General features: G+C 53.2%; 1 protein-coding gene and 1 long non-coding RNA gene across 2 annotated transcripts in view; one reads left to right on the top strand and one right to left on the bottom strand.

Annotated features, from left to right (window-relative positions):
• LOC135304314 (uncharacterized) overlaps positions 1 to 10,692 on the bottom strand; it is a 36,053-nt gene extending 25,361 nt beyond the window's left edge. Inside the window, exon 1 of the long non-coding RNA XR_010365733.1 lies at positions 10,257 to 10,692. This is a non-coding gene — a long non-coding RNA (uncharacterized LOC135304314). The remainder of the gene's footprint in view (positions 1 to 10,256) is intronic.
• AR (androgen receptor) overlaps positions 8,733 to 12,976 on the top strand; it is a 41,471-nt gene continuing 37,227 nt past the window's right edge. Inside the window, exon 1 of the mRNA XM_064426584.1 lies at positions 8,733 to 10,092. Within this exon, the coding sequence (XP_064282654.1) occupies positions 9,185 to 10,092 (908 nt within the window). The 5' untranslated portion in view covers positions 8,733 to 9,184. The remainder of the gene's footprint in view (positions 10,093 to 12,976) is intronic.

Raw genomic sequence — 12,976 nt, 5'->3', positions numbered from 1 at the left:
AAAGGCCCTTTCTCCCCAGAGAAAAGGACAAATTGGAATTACAATCAATTGGCCCACTCCACACCTCTGAGACACTCTGGGGCTTTTCAATGGAACTTTAAATATTTGCTCTTGCACTGGTAAAAACAGATTCATTTCATGTTACTGTTTTTCTGAGTTCTTAAATCTTTTTTCCAAGAAGATTACAAATAAGACTCCAACCTTCTCTGCAACACTGCAACACAGTCTGTTCTCTCCTTCTTTGAATCAGGTCTCTGATTGTTCTGGAATTCCTCATATCTTGTTAGAGTCCCCCAAAAACTGCAGATAGTTTGGATTCTACATTAACATCTGAGCCCAAAAGATTGTGGATGCTCAAAGACATGCAGAAATGCCATTCTCAGATCCCCTCTGTGGCCTTTCTGAGTACTGGTTACACTGGGGTGTGAAACAGCCAATTCACATTTCCTTGCTGTTTGTCTCGTGGCTTATTGACCCAATGCTCAACATGTTTGTGTTCCAGGTCTAACAGAACTATTTATACATAAACCAGACCCATTCTTGTTTGTTCAAATCAGTTTTCTCATTGCATTGTTGTTCTCTGACAACTCAGTTCCAGGGCTGGAGGATCTTCCAAGCCCCACTGGACACAGCACAGGATGATGCATGTGTGTGGCTGGGGACAAAGGCACCTGCCATGTGTGAGAGCACAGGGACAGCAGCTGGGCTGCTGGCACCAGGAGAGCTCTGCAGGACCCACTGGGCTTAAAAAAAAAACCACAAAGACATTGAGGGGTGATCTTCCTGTTGCAGTGCTGCAGGAAGGTCAAAACAAAGGATCGACTGCCACAAAAAGAAAGAGGCAGAGAAGCCTCTCCTGCTGGTCTAACTCACTGTTCTTTAGCTGCCAAAAATTGTACAGCCTTTGCTTTTCCCTTGTCCTCTGGTAAATCCGTGGATATTAATGGGGAAATTATTTCTTGGCCGTACTGTGGTCTTTGGGACAACATTTTGCATTTCTTCTAAACTTGTTTTTCTTGGGCTGAAAATGCTGAAAACATTTTGGCTGGGTCGTTGTTGTTGTTGTGGTTTTTCAGGTGAAAAGCAGCTCAGTTCAGGTCCTGCTCAGCAGACAGAACAGATTTAAGGTGTTCAAAGATTTGTTGTGAGGCAGGACCCGAGCAGTGGCAGTGGATTTGAAACAGACTGCTCATGCTTTGTTTCCCTTTGTTTTGGTAACACCAAACAAGACTTTGTCTAATAGCACAGAAATGATGAGCTGATATGAGTTGATGTGAGCAGCACTAGTAAAGAGGAAGGAAGCACTAAATAATTGGTTGAAACTCTTGGCTTGCCAGAAAATAGAATAAACAAGGTTGGCAGACACCTCACAGAGACTGCGATGCAAGGGAACGACATTTTCCTTTCAGGCTGTGTTCTCTCTAACTCAGATGTTTTGCCCAGGTTTTGCTGCAGATTTACAAACACAATGCTCATCCCCCAGCAGACAGCAGAGAAACCCTCCTCCCCTTTCTAAATCCAGGCAGACAGTTCACATTTTAGCACAGCCAAAAGCCTCCCCTCTTTGCAGAAGTGATGGGCACTGCAGAGCGTGTCCTTAAGGGACCACAGAATGTGCCAGCCTGAAAGAAATGCTGGGTGTGTGTTGATGTGCTGGGCCAGCTCTGTAATCCACCTGGGCTGTGCTGCAGCAAGGAACACCGTCCAACAGTGCTTTATATTCTCAGTGGCTGATGCCTGTTTGGTGCCAGCAAGCCCAGAAGGTTGGTGCTTAGGGCTGGCTCTGGGTTAGAATCTGATTCTGCACCAGACTGTTTTTTTGCAGCCTAAATGGAATTTAAAAAAATAAATAAAATAAACAAAATTCATCAAAACAAGCAGAGCAAAGCTCTGCAGGCACGAACTGAGGCATGGCTTCACTCCCCACCTCTTCCTGCCAGCTGTGGCTGATGTGGTCTCAGGCTCAGGAGGAAGGAGGCCAGGGATGAAATGTGGTGCTTGGCTTCCAGCTGCAGAGGCACATGCAGCATCCCTCAGGCCTCCCTCAGGCAGGAAGGAGCCAGCAGCTCTGCATCTGCAGGGAGAGGGACAGCAAGGAGCCCGGGGTCACAGCAGGGGCAATTAGTGACCCTGGTAATGAGCTTGGCTTTCTGGGCAGAGTGGACACCAGGCTAGCCTGGGAATCTGTCAGGATTGCAAAACCTGACAGCACAGAAATGGCATTTTTAGCGTCTGTTTCAAAATAGGGCTGGATATCAGGGGGATGGATTCCTTGGGGGCAAGGCTAAACAACAAAATACAAATATGCACAGGAACTGCAGACCTCTGTGATTAACAGGGAGCTACGTAACAGCAAGAAAAATGCTCTCCCTTATTTTTCTGTTAGTAAAGCTGCCAGTTTCTTGATGTTTCAGAAAAATGAGACATCTGCTGATGATTTACAACCACGGAGATTTCCCAAGGAAACGTGCAACAACAGTTTATGGAAGTACCCAGAGAGCATCACATGAAAAACAATAATGAGCTCTACAAGGCTTTGGGCAATATGGTTCCAGATACAAATTAAAATCTTTAAAGTCAATAAATGTCAGTTATTGGTTGAGCAAGGCCCAGACCAATGCTCAGTCTGGTAGCATGTCTGGTCTCTGGCCAGTGCCCTGAGGTCAGAGAAGGGCTGCAACCACTGGTGTAACCTCTGCTCCCAGTATGGGACCAGGCTGAGGTGTCTCTCTGTGTGCACACCTTCTGTGTGTGCTGCTGAGGCTGGAATTGGAGCAGCAAAGGCAAAGCTTAAGCAATGAACACCCCATGTCACTGCCCACAGCAGGAGCATTACAGAAATTACAGTTCTGCCCAAGGTGCAGAGGGCTGGGAGTCTCTGTGGCCTCCTTAGGCCAGGATTTACTGCCCTGGAATGATGTCACTAACAGGTTTTTACACTATAAGCCAAAATTTTTCAATACTAATTGAAAGGCAGCAGGAGATAAATCACTGAGAACCTGTTCCACCAGCAGGTTACTTTTGTGCTGCAGGAGAACATGAGGGGAGCACAAACCCCTTCAGCCTCTCTGCGTTCTCTGTAAATTATTCTCACCTCTGTGTAGAAGCTGTCCTGGTGACTTCAGACTCCTGTGCTTAAAGGTTTATTTGTTTTGATTCACTGGAGGCACTTTGGAGACACTACACTACCCATATTTATGACTTTTTTCCAGGTCACCTAAGTGAGGCATGCTGTGATGAATACTTTTCATCTCTTCTGTCTCCCTGGGAGATGCACTTTTCTAGTTTTTCCTTTAATCTACAACCAAGCACACTTCCTCCTTATACCAGAGGGGCAGGGAAGTGCTTCAGAAAGTGCAAGAAGCAGTGAACACCAGCCAGGCCTGGATTTCCCTCTCCAGAGGCGAGCCCAAGGACACCCCTGATCCACCTTGCCTGTTATCCTGGGGTGCTGAGCAGTGAGGAAAGCAGTGGCAGCACCTCAGGACCTGCCTCCAAGTGAGTGCCCCGGAGTGTGTGTGTTGTACAGGAAAGGAACCACATACAGAGGAGAACAGGAGGGATGGAAACCCTCCCCTTCAGAAGCCTGCCTGGCTCTAAAGGCAACACAAAGTGCTTGTCACACCAGCCCGTGCAGGAAGAGCTCCGTGCTCAGTGAAGGGAGGCAAGGAGCTCAGAGTCAGCAGATGGGGAGAGTGTAGACAGAAGTCAGGGTACAAGAGGAATGACTTCAAAAGGGCATGGGAGGTTTTCCTGATGAAAGAATGGACACCTCAGAATCCAAGTACCACTAAAAATATGCCTATGAAGTAAATCATGCAGTCTTTCACCTCTAGGACATTACATCAGAGTTTTTGTGAGCTGTGCTGTAGCAACATGAAAGAGGTGTGTTGTTTTATTGAAGTTTCCAATGGGCAATTTTCTTCCCACAGCAGCTCTTACATTTGATCAGCACAACCTCATCCTCTCAGTCACTCTCAGCTGAGCCCTGGCACACACCTTTCCTCTCTGATATTCTTTAGATGTGTTGCAGGGTCTTTAAACAGCTCTGTTGGGGTTTGGAGTGTACAGTGACCTCTGAGGTGTGCTGGGAAGAGCTGTGCCTGCTGAGCCCAGCAGCATTAGGAACTGTAGATAAAGGAAAACATTCTGACACTTCCTGAAATCCTCAGGGTATTCAAACACACAGCAATAACCAAACACAGCCCCACACGGGGGCTTGGATGAGTCCTGACCTGCTGAAGGCAGCCCAAAGTGCCCACAGGCTTCAGTGAAGCCACTGAACCTTCACCAGCCTCTGGCATCTCACTCTGGGTGGGCATCCCTGCTGAGCAATGGAAGTGGGATTATCCCAGTCTGCTCCCAGCTGCAGGCTGGGAAAATGGATCTGCCAGTGTTGTTGCCTTGGACCAGATTTCATTCTGGAACTCGTCACAAACTTGTGTATCACCTCCCTGGCTCCTGAGAAACTCCAAACTCTGCCCAAAAGGCAATTGTGTAAGACATGGGAAACGGTTCAAATGTGTGTTTCATTAGGAGTGGAGATTTGTCTTGTTCTCAGCACTGCAAGGATTGATCAACTGGACCAAGCACTTCAGTCATCTCACTAAGGTGCATGAACAGGCTGTTCTGAAAATCGGCCTCCAAGCTGTCAGAGAAGGAAAACATGCTAGTGATTCTGTGGAGGTGACAGGGATGAATTTGGGCAGAGAGAAGAATAACACTCCAGGTGATTGTAACTGTTCCAGGAGTATTACCTAAGACATCACTTAGCCCTGTATTTAAAGCAGGATTTGTCCCAAGGTGCCGACAAAGGCATTTGAGAGGCACTGTGCAGGTTTGTCTCCCTCTGATGCTGCTGGGCTGATGGCACCCCTGGGCAGGGTCCAGCCAGGGAGTCCTGCTGCGAGCCAGGTCTTTGTCAAACTCTTCTCCCAGATTTTGAGAGGTGACAATGCTCAATGAATCCCCCCTTGCTGAGAGAAGGCTCGCAGGGTGACATGAGCACAGCACAGCAGGATCCTCCCACTGATCTGTCCCAAATGCTTGATCAAAACTCACGGAGAGCAGCAGTGAGGGACAGATGATTCCTGCTCCAGGAGCTTTGGGCTTTCTTTTTTTGGGTAAAAGCAGTGTTGGCCACTGCGGAGAGGTGCAAGGGTTAAACAACCTGTGCCCTAAATCAGAAAGGTGCAAGAGACATGTGAGACATTATTAATGTTCAGAATTAAAATAGATGAAAGTGAAAACATTGTCTGCACCTTCCTGCAAGGGCAGATTTTAAAGACTCTTAACCCACCCGTGTGAACTCACATACCTGTCTGATGAGACAAGGCAGTCAGCAGTCCAGGATTGACACAAATGGCTAAAATATTTAAAATCTTAAGAAAACTGTATTATTGTGTAGCTCTGGGCAGCTTAAGAATAATAGAGGGCACGAATAATGAGTAAAAGCTGTGGGAGGCAGCATTAATGAGCCTGCTATTCTACAGGCTCATGCCTGGTTGCTGTCCACAGGTGTGGGTGGTGGAAAGGCTGGGCTGGCTGCTCCCCCAGCCCGAATGGGCTCCCACCCTGGCCACAGCATCCAGGAGAGCACGAGCCAGTCTCCCTCGCCTGCTGCACGCTGCTTTCCCCTAAATCACCGTGCCTTCCTTGCCAAGTGGCAATTAGGTGAGAGCAGAGGCTTGTCCCAGCCTGCACAGGCAGCACTGAGGCTCAAAGCGCCTCTGGCTCATCCAGCTGCCTCTGCCCTGGTGGGGAGTGGGATACAGCACTTCTGCTTGTGACTCTTTCTGAGTCTCTGCCATCATTTTCAATGCTCCACAGAAACGATTCCTCTTTTTTCTCATGCAGCTGGAAAAAACCTCATGAGTTCACCATTTAGGGGATGTTGGCAGGGCAGGCTCAGAAACAGGTTCACAGCTGTTGGCATCTCCTCACAGCTGGGATGGTACAAAAGGAGGAGTGTGATCAGAGTCATTCAGTAAGCCATGGCTAATGGGTTATGCCTGCAACTGGCTTCAAGGAATGGAAGCAAAACTGTCAGACTCTGTGTTACTGGCCTCATTTTCCTAAAGATTAATGGTGAAAAATGATTGATTCTGTTCCTGGCAAGTTCTGTGGAACTGTCCTGATAACATTCGAGCTCTCTGTGGCTGTAGATTTGAGTTCTTAGAGATTCTGGTTTTAAATGTTTTTTCAGGCAACAAAACCAAGGACCACCTGTTGCTCTTGGGTCTAGAGGGAAATTTTTTCATGGAATGGCCCCTATCTCTGAAAAATGTTGTTTGCTGCAGTTCTGAGCAGTCACACAGGACATTCTGAGCCAAAGGATTTTATCAGAAAAAGTTTTTCATGGTGTCCAATGTTTTTGACAGCGCTTTGTAAATAATCACCTTGGTACTGATCCAGCAAAGCACTTAAGGGAATCCTTAACCTTAAGCACAGGAGTATTTCCTAGATTTCAGTGGGACTATTTATACTCTTCAAGAAGAAGATGTGTGGAAGTGTTTTGCTGGATTCGGTTTCCTCAGCATCTCCCCCTGCCCAAACTGGAGCTCACTCTGCTTTCGACAAGGCCAGACAAAGTTCCTGTTCTATGACACACACTCGAGTCCATCATCTTCAACTTTTTTAACTCCTCGTGCATTTAGATAGACTTTGAACTCAAAGACCAAACTGTTGGTGACATACAAGGCTCAGATCTCAGCCTGTGCAGAAAGTCCTATAAATACCTGTATGGGATGTTAAATTCACACTTTAATAACCATATACAGATATAAATTATCTGAATATGTGTTGCTGGGAGAATGGGAAAGTATAATTGAAGTCTGTATCAAATTCAAGCCGAGAAAAGGACATCTCTAGAACACTGTGTGATGACTTCAGCAACCAAGTATAAAGATTAAAATTCACAGAGCCTTTAAGCCTAGCATATGCAGTCGTGCACATATACAGCCAGAAAATCCACTAACATTTAATCAGTTTTAAATGAAACGTGAGGACCAAGTTAAAAAAAAACACCTTGGAAGATGCCTGTTCAAGAAATAAATTAAAAACATCTTTACCACAGATCATCAGTCAGAACTGAAGTGTTGGCTCTGCAGGCTGAAGTACACAAACCATTTTGCAGTCTCACTTTCTGCACCTCTGCAGTGATCAACATTCCAAAAACCCCACAAGCAATATTGAGATGAGGGAAAAACCAGGGCCCTGTGGATGCTGCAGAGAGGGAAAGGGCAAGGCAACACGAACAGCAACAAAGCTCCAGAGCTGGGAGCTGAGGCCCCAACAGGTCCCAACCCAGACAGGATGGTTGTTTGAACACCAAAAGCCTGAACTGTGATGAGTTCTTTGCAGGCTGTGGTGTTCCAGGGGGTACAAGCTGAGGATGTTTCCTCCTTGTGGGAGCAGTGGGGTCAAGCAAAGCTCTCTGGTCATGACCCATGTCTGGTTTGAGGCATAGAGGCCCTTGTTCCTGCAGTGATACCACGCTGCAGCCCCAGCCCGCTGCCCTTTCAATGCAGTTCTTGAGGCTGACAGTGAGAATCCTCCTCTAGATGTTTTCCAGACTGTATATTTCACTCCAGGAGCCTGTCAGCTCTGAGAGGCTGGAACAACAACCACACTGGAACCCACATCCACTGGGCAGCAGATATCTTGCTGCACCTCCCTTGGTCTGACCATCCCAGGCGTTAGCTGAGCTGTGCTTTAGGGGCTGTGGGACTCGGCAGCAGAGCCCAGCCTGGTGTTTCACCCACACGCGAGATCTGATGAGGTTTCTCTGCAAAGAAACCTCACTGGTTTCTTCTTCCTCACTGGGGGCCGGGGAGAACTGGGCACAGTCCTGGGGGGTGGCAGCCCCTGCCCCAGCTGTGCCAGGCTGCAGCAGCCAAGGCAGTGACCCCGTCCCCTGGCACACCAGCCCTCCTCCCCCTCCCCCAGCTGCTCCGATCCCGCAGGCAGGATGGAGGCCATTGCCAAATTTTCCTTGGCTGGGCTTCGATTTTTATTTTTATCTTCTACAGCTTGTAAAAAAGCTTTTAAAAGATGGGATCTCTCTCTCTTTTTTCCCCACGGGCTCTGCTTATTTATGACTTTTTTCCCTTTGTCTTCAAAGGGGCTCAAAGTAACGGGCTTGTTTTATGCTCCCTCGAATGAAAATGATTCCGTTCCCAGGTTGCCTGGGGATGGTGTTTCCCAGAAGTTGCTTTAGGATTGCTATTCCAGGACCAGCAAGGGGAGCTCAAGCCTTGTTTACGGCAGGTCCCGCACTAATTCTCTCTGCTAGCGAGGTGTTTTTCATCCCGGTGCGTGACCCGGGCGGGGATGCCCACGGGATGGTTCGTGCTTTGGCAGGCGGGGGCTGTGGCACGACGCGGGGCAGCGAGAGGTGGAAGCGGGCGGTCCTCGGGAACCAAGAGCTGCGGGGGTCGCCTCGGGCCCGGCCGAGGGCGGGGAGCTGCTAAGCCAGCGCGAAAAGGAGCATTTTTCTGACCAAGTCCGCCCAGCTGCGCCAGCTGTCAGCCGGGGGGAGAGCGGGGGAGCAGCCGAGCCGGCCCGGGGCGGGCGGCCCGCACGCTCCGCTCCATCAGCAGCGCGGCCGGGAACCGGGGCAGCCCCGCCGCGCCCCCATCCCCGCCCCGTCCCGCCCAGCCGGGGCGCGGGGCCGGTCGGGCGCTCTCCCCCGGGGCCGCGGTGACGGGCGATGTCCCAGCGGGCCGAGCCGAGCCGTGCCGGGCCGGGCGGGCTCACCCAGCTCCCACCCGCCCGCTGAGGCGCCAAGCCCGGACACTGCGGCGGGGCTGCGGCTCCGCGCCCGCGCTGCTCCAGGGGCTGAGCGCAGCCCGGGGCTCTCCAGCGCGGCCGGCACAGAGTTAATCGCGGCGGAGCCCCGGCGCGGGGCGGTCTCCCCGCCGCGCCTCCCTCCCCGCGGCCGCCCCCGCCCGCCCCTGGCTCCGCCGCCGCACCTGCCCGCGCCCCCGCCGACAACTTTCGCTGCCTGTTGCGCGCTCCGAGCTGCCAGCCCGGCGGGCACTGCCATGGGCACCGCCGAGCAGCGCCGCGGGTAGGCGGCCCGCGGGGGTCGGGCCGGGAGCGCTGCCAAGGCTCTCCGCCCTCGCCTCGCCTCGCCTCGCCTCGCTCCGCCGCCGCAGCGGTCGCTGCCCCGCGCTCGGCCAGCATGGAGGTGCAGCTGGGGGTCGGTCGCGTCTACCCGCGGCCGGCGGGCAGGACCTTCCGCGGGGCTTTTCAGAGCTTCTTCCAGAGCGTCTGCGACGCTTTCCAGCCGCCGCGAGAGGAGCCGGGCGCCGGGCAGCCGCCGCCGAGCGCGCCCTGCCCGCCGAGCCCCCGAGCGCCGCCGGACTCGCCCGCCTGCCTGCCGCCCCCGCCGGGCTGCCTGCCGCCCCCCGAGCCCCGCGCCGCCGGCAAGGCGCTGCCGGCCGCCGGCCCCGCCATGGGCTCGTCCTTCCCCTGCTCCGGAGAGCTGAGGGAGCTGCTGGGCGAGGCGGGTGCGATTCCGATGCTGCCGCCGCCCGAGAGCGAGCCGGTGGACAAGGAAGATCCGCTGGGCGACAGCGCCCGGCAGCTGTGCCGCGCCGTGTCCGCCTCCATGGGGCTGGCGCTGGAGGCGCTGGAGGCTCCGGCCGAGCAGCTGCCCCGCGAGGACTGCATGTTCGCCGTGCCCGCCGGGCCGCCCCGCGCCCCGCGCCCGCCCGCCCGCGACCCCTCGCCCGCCTTCGAGGCCGCTCTGCCCGCCGAGCCGCCCGCCGGGCCGGGGCTGCCCCGCGGCTTCGGCCGCGTCAAGCTGGAGAGCGCGGCGGGGCCGGCCCCGGGCGGCGGCTGGGGCGGCCCGTGCCGCTTCGGGGCCGAGCTGGTCCCGCCGGGCCCCGCGCCCCCCTGGCCCACCTTCTTCGCCGAGGAGGGGCAGCTCTACGGGCCGTGCCCCGAGCCGCCCGCCGGGCCCGCCGACTGCCCTGCCGATGCCTGGTACCCACCGGGCCGGGCGCCTTTCGCCGCCCCCGCTCCCGGCATCAAGAGCGAGCTGGAGCCCTGGGTCGAGGGCTACCCCGGCGCTTACGGCGACCTCCGGTGAGTACCCGCGTCCCGCAGCCCACCGGCAAGCGCAGCCTGCGCTGTGCTTCCCGCCGGCATCCCGCATCCCGCCAGTACCGGCATCCCGTGCCCGCATCCCTCATGCCACCTTCGGCACCCCGCGCCGCTCCCCGCTGTCACCGCTGTCACCCCGCGCTCACCGCGGCTCCATCCCCGCTGTGTCCTGCCTGTTCCCGCTTTGGTGCCTCTCCGCTGCCGAATCTTCCCTTTTGCCGCGATGCCCTCATTTGGGACTGACTGGGCGGGATGGTGCCAGGAGCAGCGCGGTGCACGCCTGGTGTCCCCGCCGTCCTGTGAGGTCGTTGCGTTTATCTCGTTTCCTCACGCATCTGTTATCCCGCTGCTCCCGGCCGCTGGGAGCGGGCGAGATCGGGACGCTGAGCCCTGAAGCACGGACGGATGTTGACATCGAGTTAAAATCCTCCCAGCAACTTGTCCCGCCGAGAGCTGCCTGCCGGGAATGCACTGTGCAGAGCAGGAAGCCCCGACTGTGGTGGCAGAGAAACATCACCTGTGCTTCGGGGCTGTTTTAAGTACAGGTAGAAAATGTGTTTTAAAGTAGAGCTAGAACAGGTTTTGGGAATGAACCAGGGGAGGGAATATTTTTTGAGAAGTTGGATTCAATCAAGAATAATTTTTCGTGGTGGATTAACTTCAAAAAAAGGATGTGAGCCATTTCTGTAAAATACCTGTACAGCGTTTAAAGCAGTGGGCACCTGCATTCTCACCTGTCAGCACAACAGAATGTGGCCGAGCTGATAGAAATGGTGGGGGGAGAAAGGGCTGCCCAAGGGATTTTCTGCTGGCTCAGAGGCAGCCCCATCCAGGAGTATGTGAGGCCTCAGCTGGGGTTTGTATCGTGGGAGTCCTGCATCCACACACTCACCCTGTGATGCTTGGGATGCTGGGAGCAAAGGCTGAAATGAACAATTAGATTTTACCTCTAAATTAGCACTAGGCAAGTGCACTGCCTCTGGGCTTGTTTCTGTTTTAAATGCCCAGAGCTTCATTTGGGTACTGAAGCAACTTCCATTCACACAGTGATTTACTGGGGGATTGTACAGAGATGTCAAGGGCTTGGCAAAAGAAAAAAGCATAAAAGTAATGACAGGTCAGAAAGAGTGCAGCTGTGAGCATCATCCAGCTGTGAGCTTCGTACGTGGCAGGAGCTATGCGAGCTCTGGGTGTGTCTCTGGAGTCTGGATAAATCTCTGCTGGAATCAGTGCAGAGGGGGCAGGGAGGAATCAAGTTGGGGAAGTTCAGTGCTGGCGGTGGCGGTGCAGGTTTGTTCCATGCCGTTCTGCCTGCGGAGCCGTGCAGTGGGATCCCGCACAGACAGGGAATGTCGGGAGAGGAGAGCAGGTGTGGGCTCCCATGGAGGTCTGCAGGCAGTCCTGGAGGCTGGACCAGGCAGCAGCAGGTACATTTTGCCTGGGTTTGCCTTGGAGATAAGCGACATCTCCCTCATTCCTGTGGGAAGTGCTGTATACTCCCCTTCCCTGCAGCTCTGCTGGGTGTGCTCTGTGCCTGCTTCCCCTAGCAGACTTCTGTGGGATCAGCAGGGCTGGAGCTGGCACAGCAACCTTTACAAACCAGTGTCTTGTGCTTTGAACTCCAAGGTTTGTACAGCACTACCCTGCTGCAGCAAAGGTGTAATGGAGGGACATCGTCTCCCTGTGCTCAGATGTCATTTCCAAACACCGTAAGGAAAGCGGAACACTCGTCGAGGTCTGGCTCAAGCCACATGTGTTAATTGCTGCCAGGTTTACATTTTATCCTAGCAAAGTCTCCATTAGCTTTACAGCACGCTGCTGGCCTGTTCCTGCAGCTTTGCATTTTCTCCTGGATCTGTGGGTGCCAGCACAGGAACAGCCTCTGCTGCTCCTGGAGCGGCGGATCATGTACCAGCAGCCCAGGCAGCAGGGTCTGTGGAGAGAAAGGTTTGTGGGAGCTGAGAGGCTCTGTAGTAAAATTTCCTGATGGAAGGAAATTTTGGACCTGCATCCCTGTGCTGTCTGGTTCTAGGTCTGATCTCCTGCCCTACTTGACCTTGCACGTAAAGCTTTCCCCTCGTAGCCTCAGAGGATGCAGCCCCAGTGCTCTGTGAGGACAGTGAGGGGCACTTCTGGGGCTGTACAGGGGCAGTGGGCACCTCAGAGCCCTGTCCCTCGGGGTACTGCTGGGAGCAGAGGCACGCACAGGCCCCCTTGCTTTGGAGAATAAGGAGCGTTTCAAGGTGTGCTTTCTTTCCTCTCTGGATGGTCCTGCTGCCTGCCAGCAGGATCTTCCCTCAAGCATGGAGTTCTCCCAAGCCCCAGTTCTACCCCGCTGCAGTTGGGACCATGTATGGGTAGATATTTTTTAACACCCTTCATACAACACTAAAGCATGAGCAGTTTTTAATACTTGAGGGAGTGTCAGGGTTAAGAGGTTCTGGCACATCTCAGAAACACTGTGGTTATTAACACACTTTGGTTTAACGTAAAGCTTTTGGTAGAATGTCCCTGACTGCACCAGTCAGGCTTACTATTTACTAATGTAATTAGCAAATTAATCAGATGTTTTGTTACTCTGTGGACTTGGAGCTGTTTATCTTTTTGCTCTGGTTGTTACATCATTACTACCAGCAGTATTTGAGGTGACAAAATCTTTTTTAGGAGCAAGATGGAGCATTGTCAGAATAAATCCAAGGTTCTGCCATCAGAAGACAAATTACAGTGGTGGATTGGAGGGGGTGGCCTCTGGTTTAGAATGAAATGGAATCAGAGAAGGAGCTGTTACTGGAGCAATGGAATCAAAGGGGAGAAAAGGATTTAAGGGGCTTTTGGCTCAGGAAAATCTGCCGTCTGTGTAGCTTCA

Source organism: Passer domesticus, chromosome 7 (genome assembly GCF_036417665.1).
Source record: "Passer domesticus isolate bPasDom1 chromosome 7, bPasDom1.hap1, whole genome shotgun sequence".
Lineage (NCBI taxonomy): Eukaryota > Metazoa > Chordata > Aves > Passeriformes > Passeridae > Passer > Passer domesticus.
The sequence above is the reverse complement of the archived record's forward strand: the minus strand, read 5'-3'. Positions and strand labels throughout refer to the sequence as shown.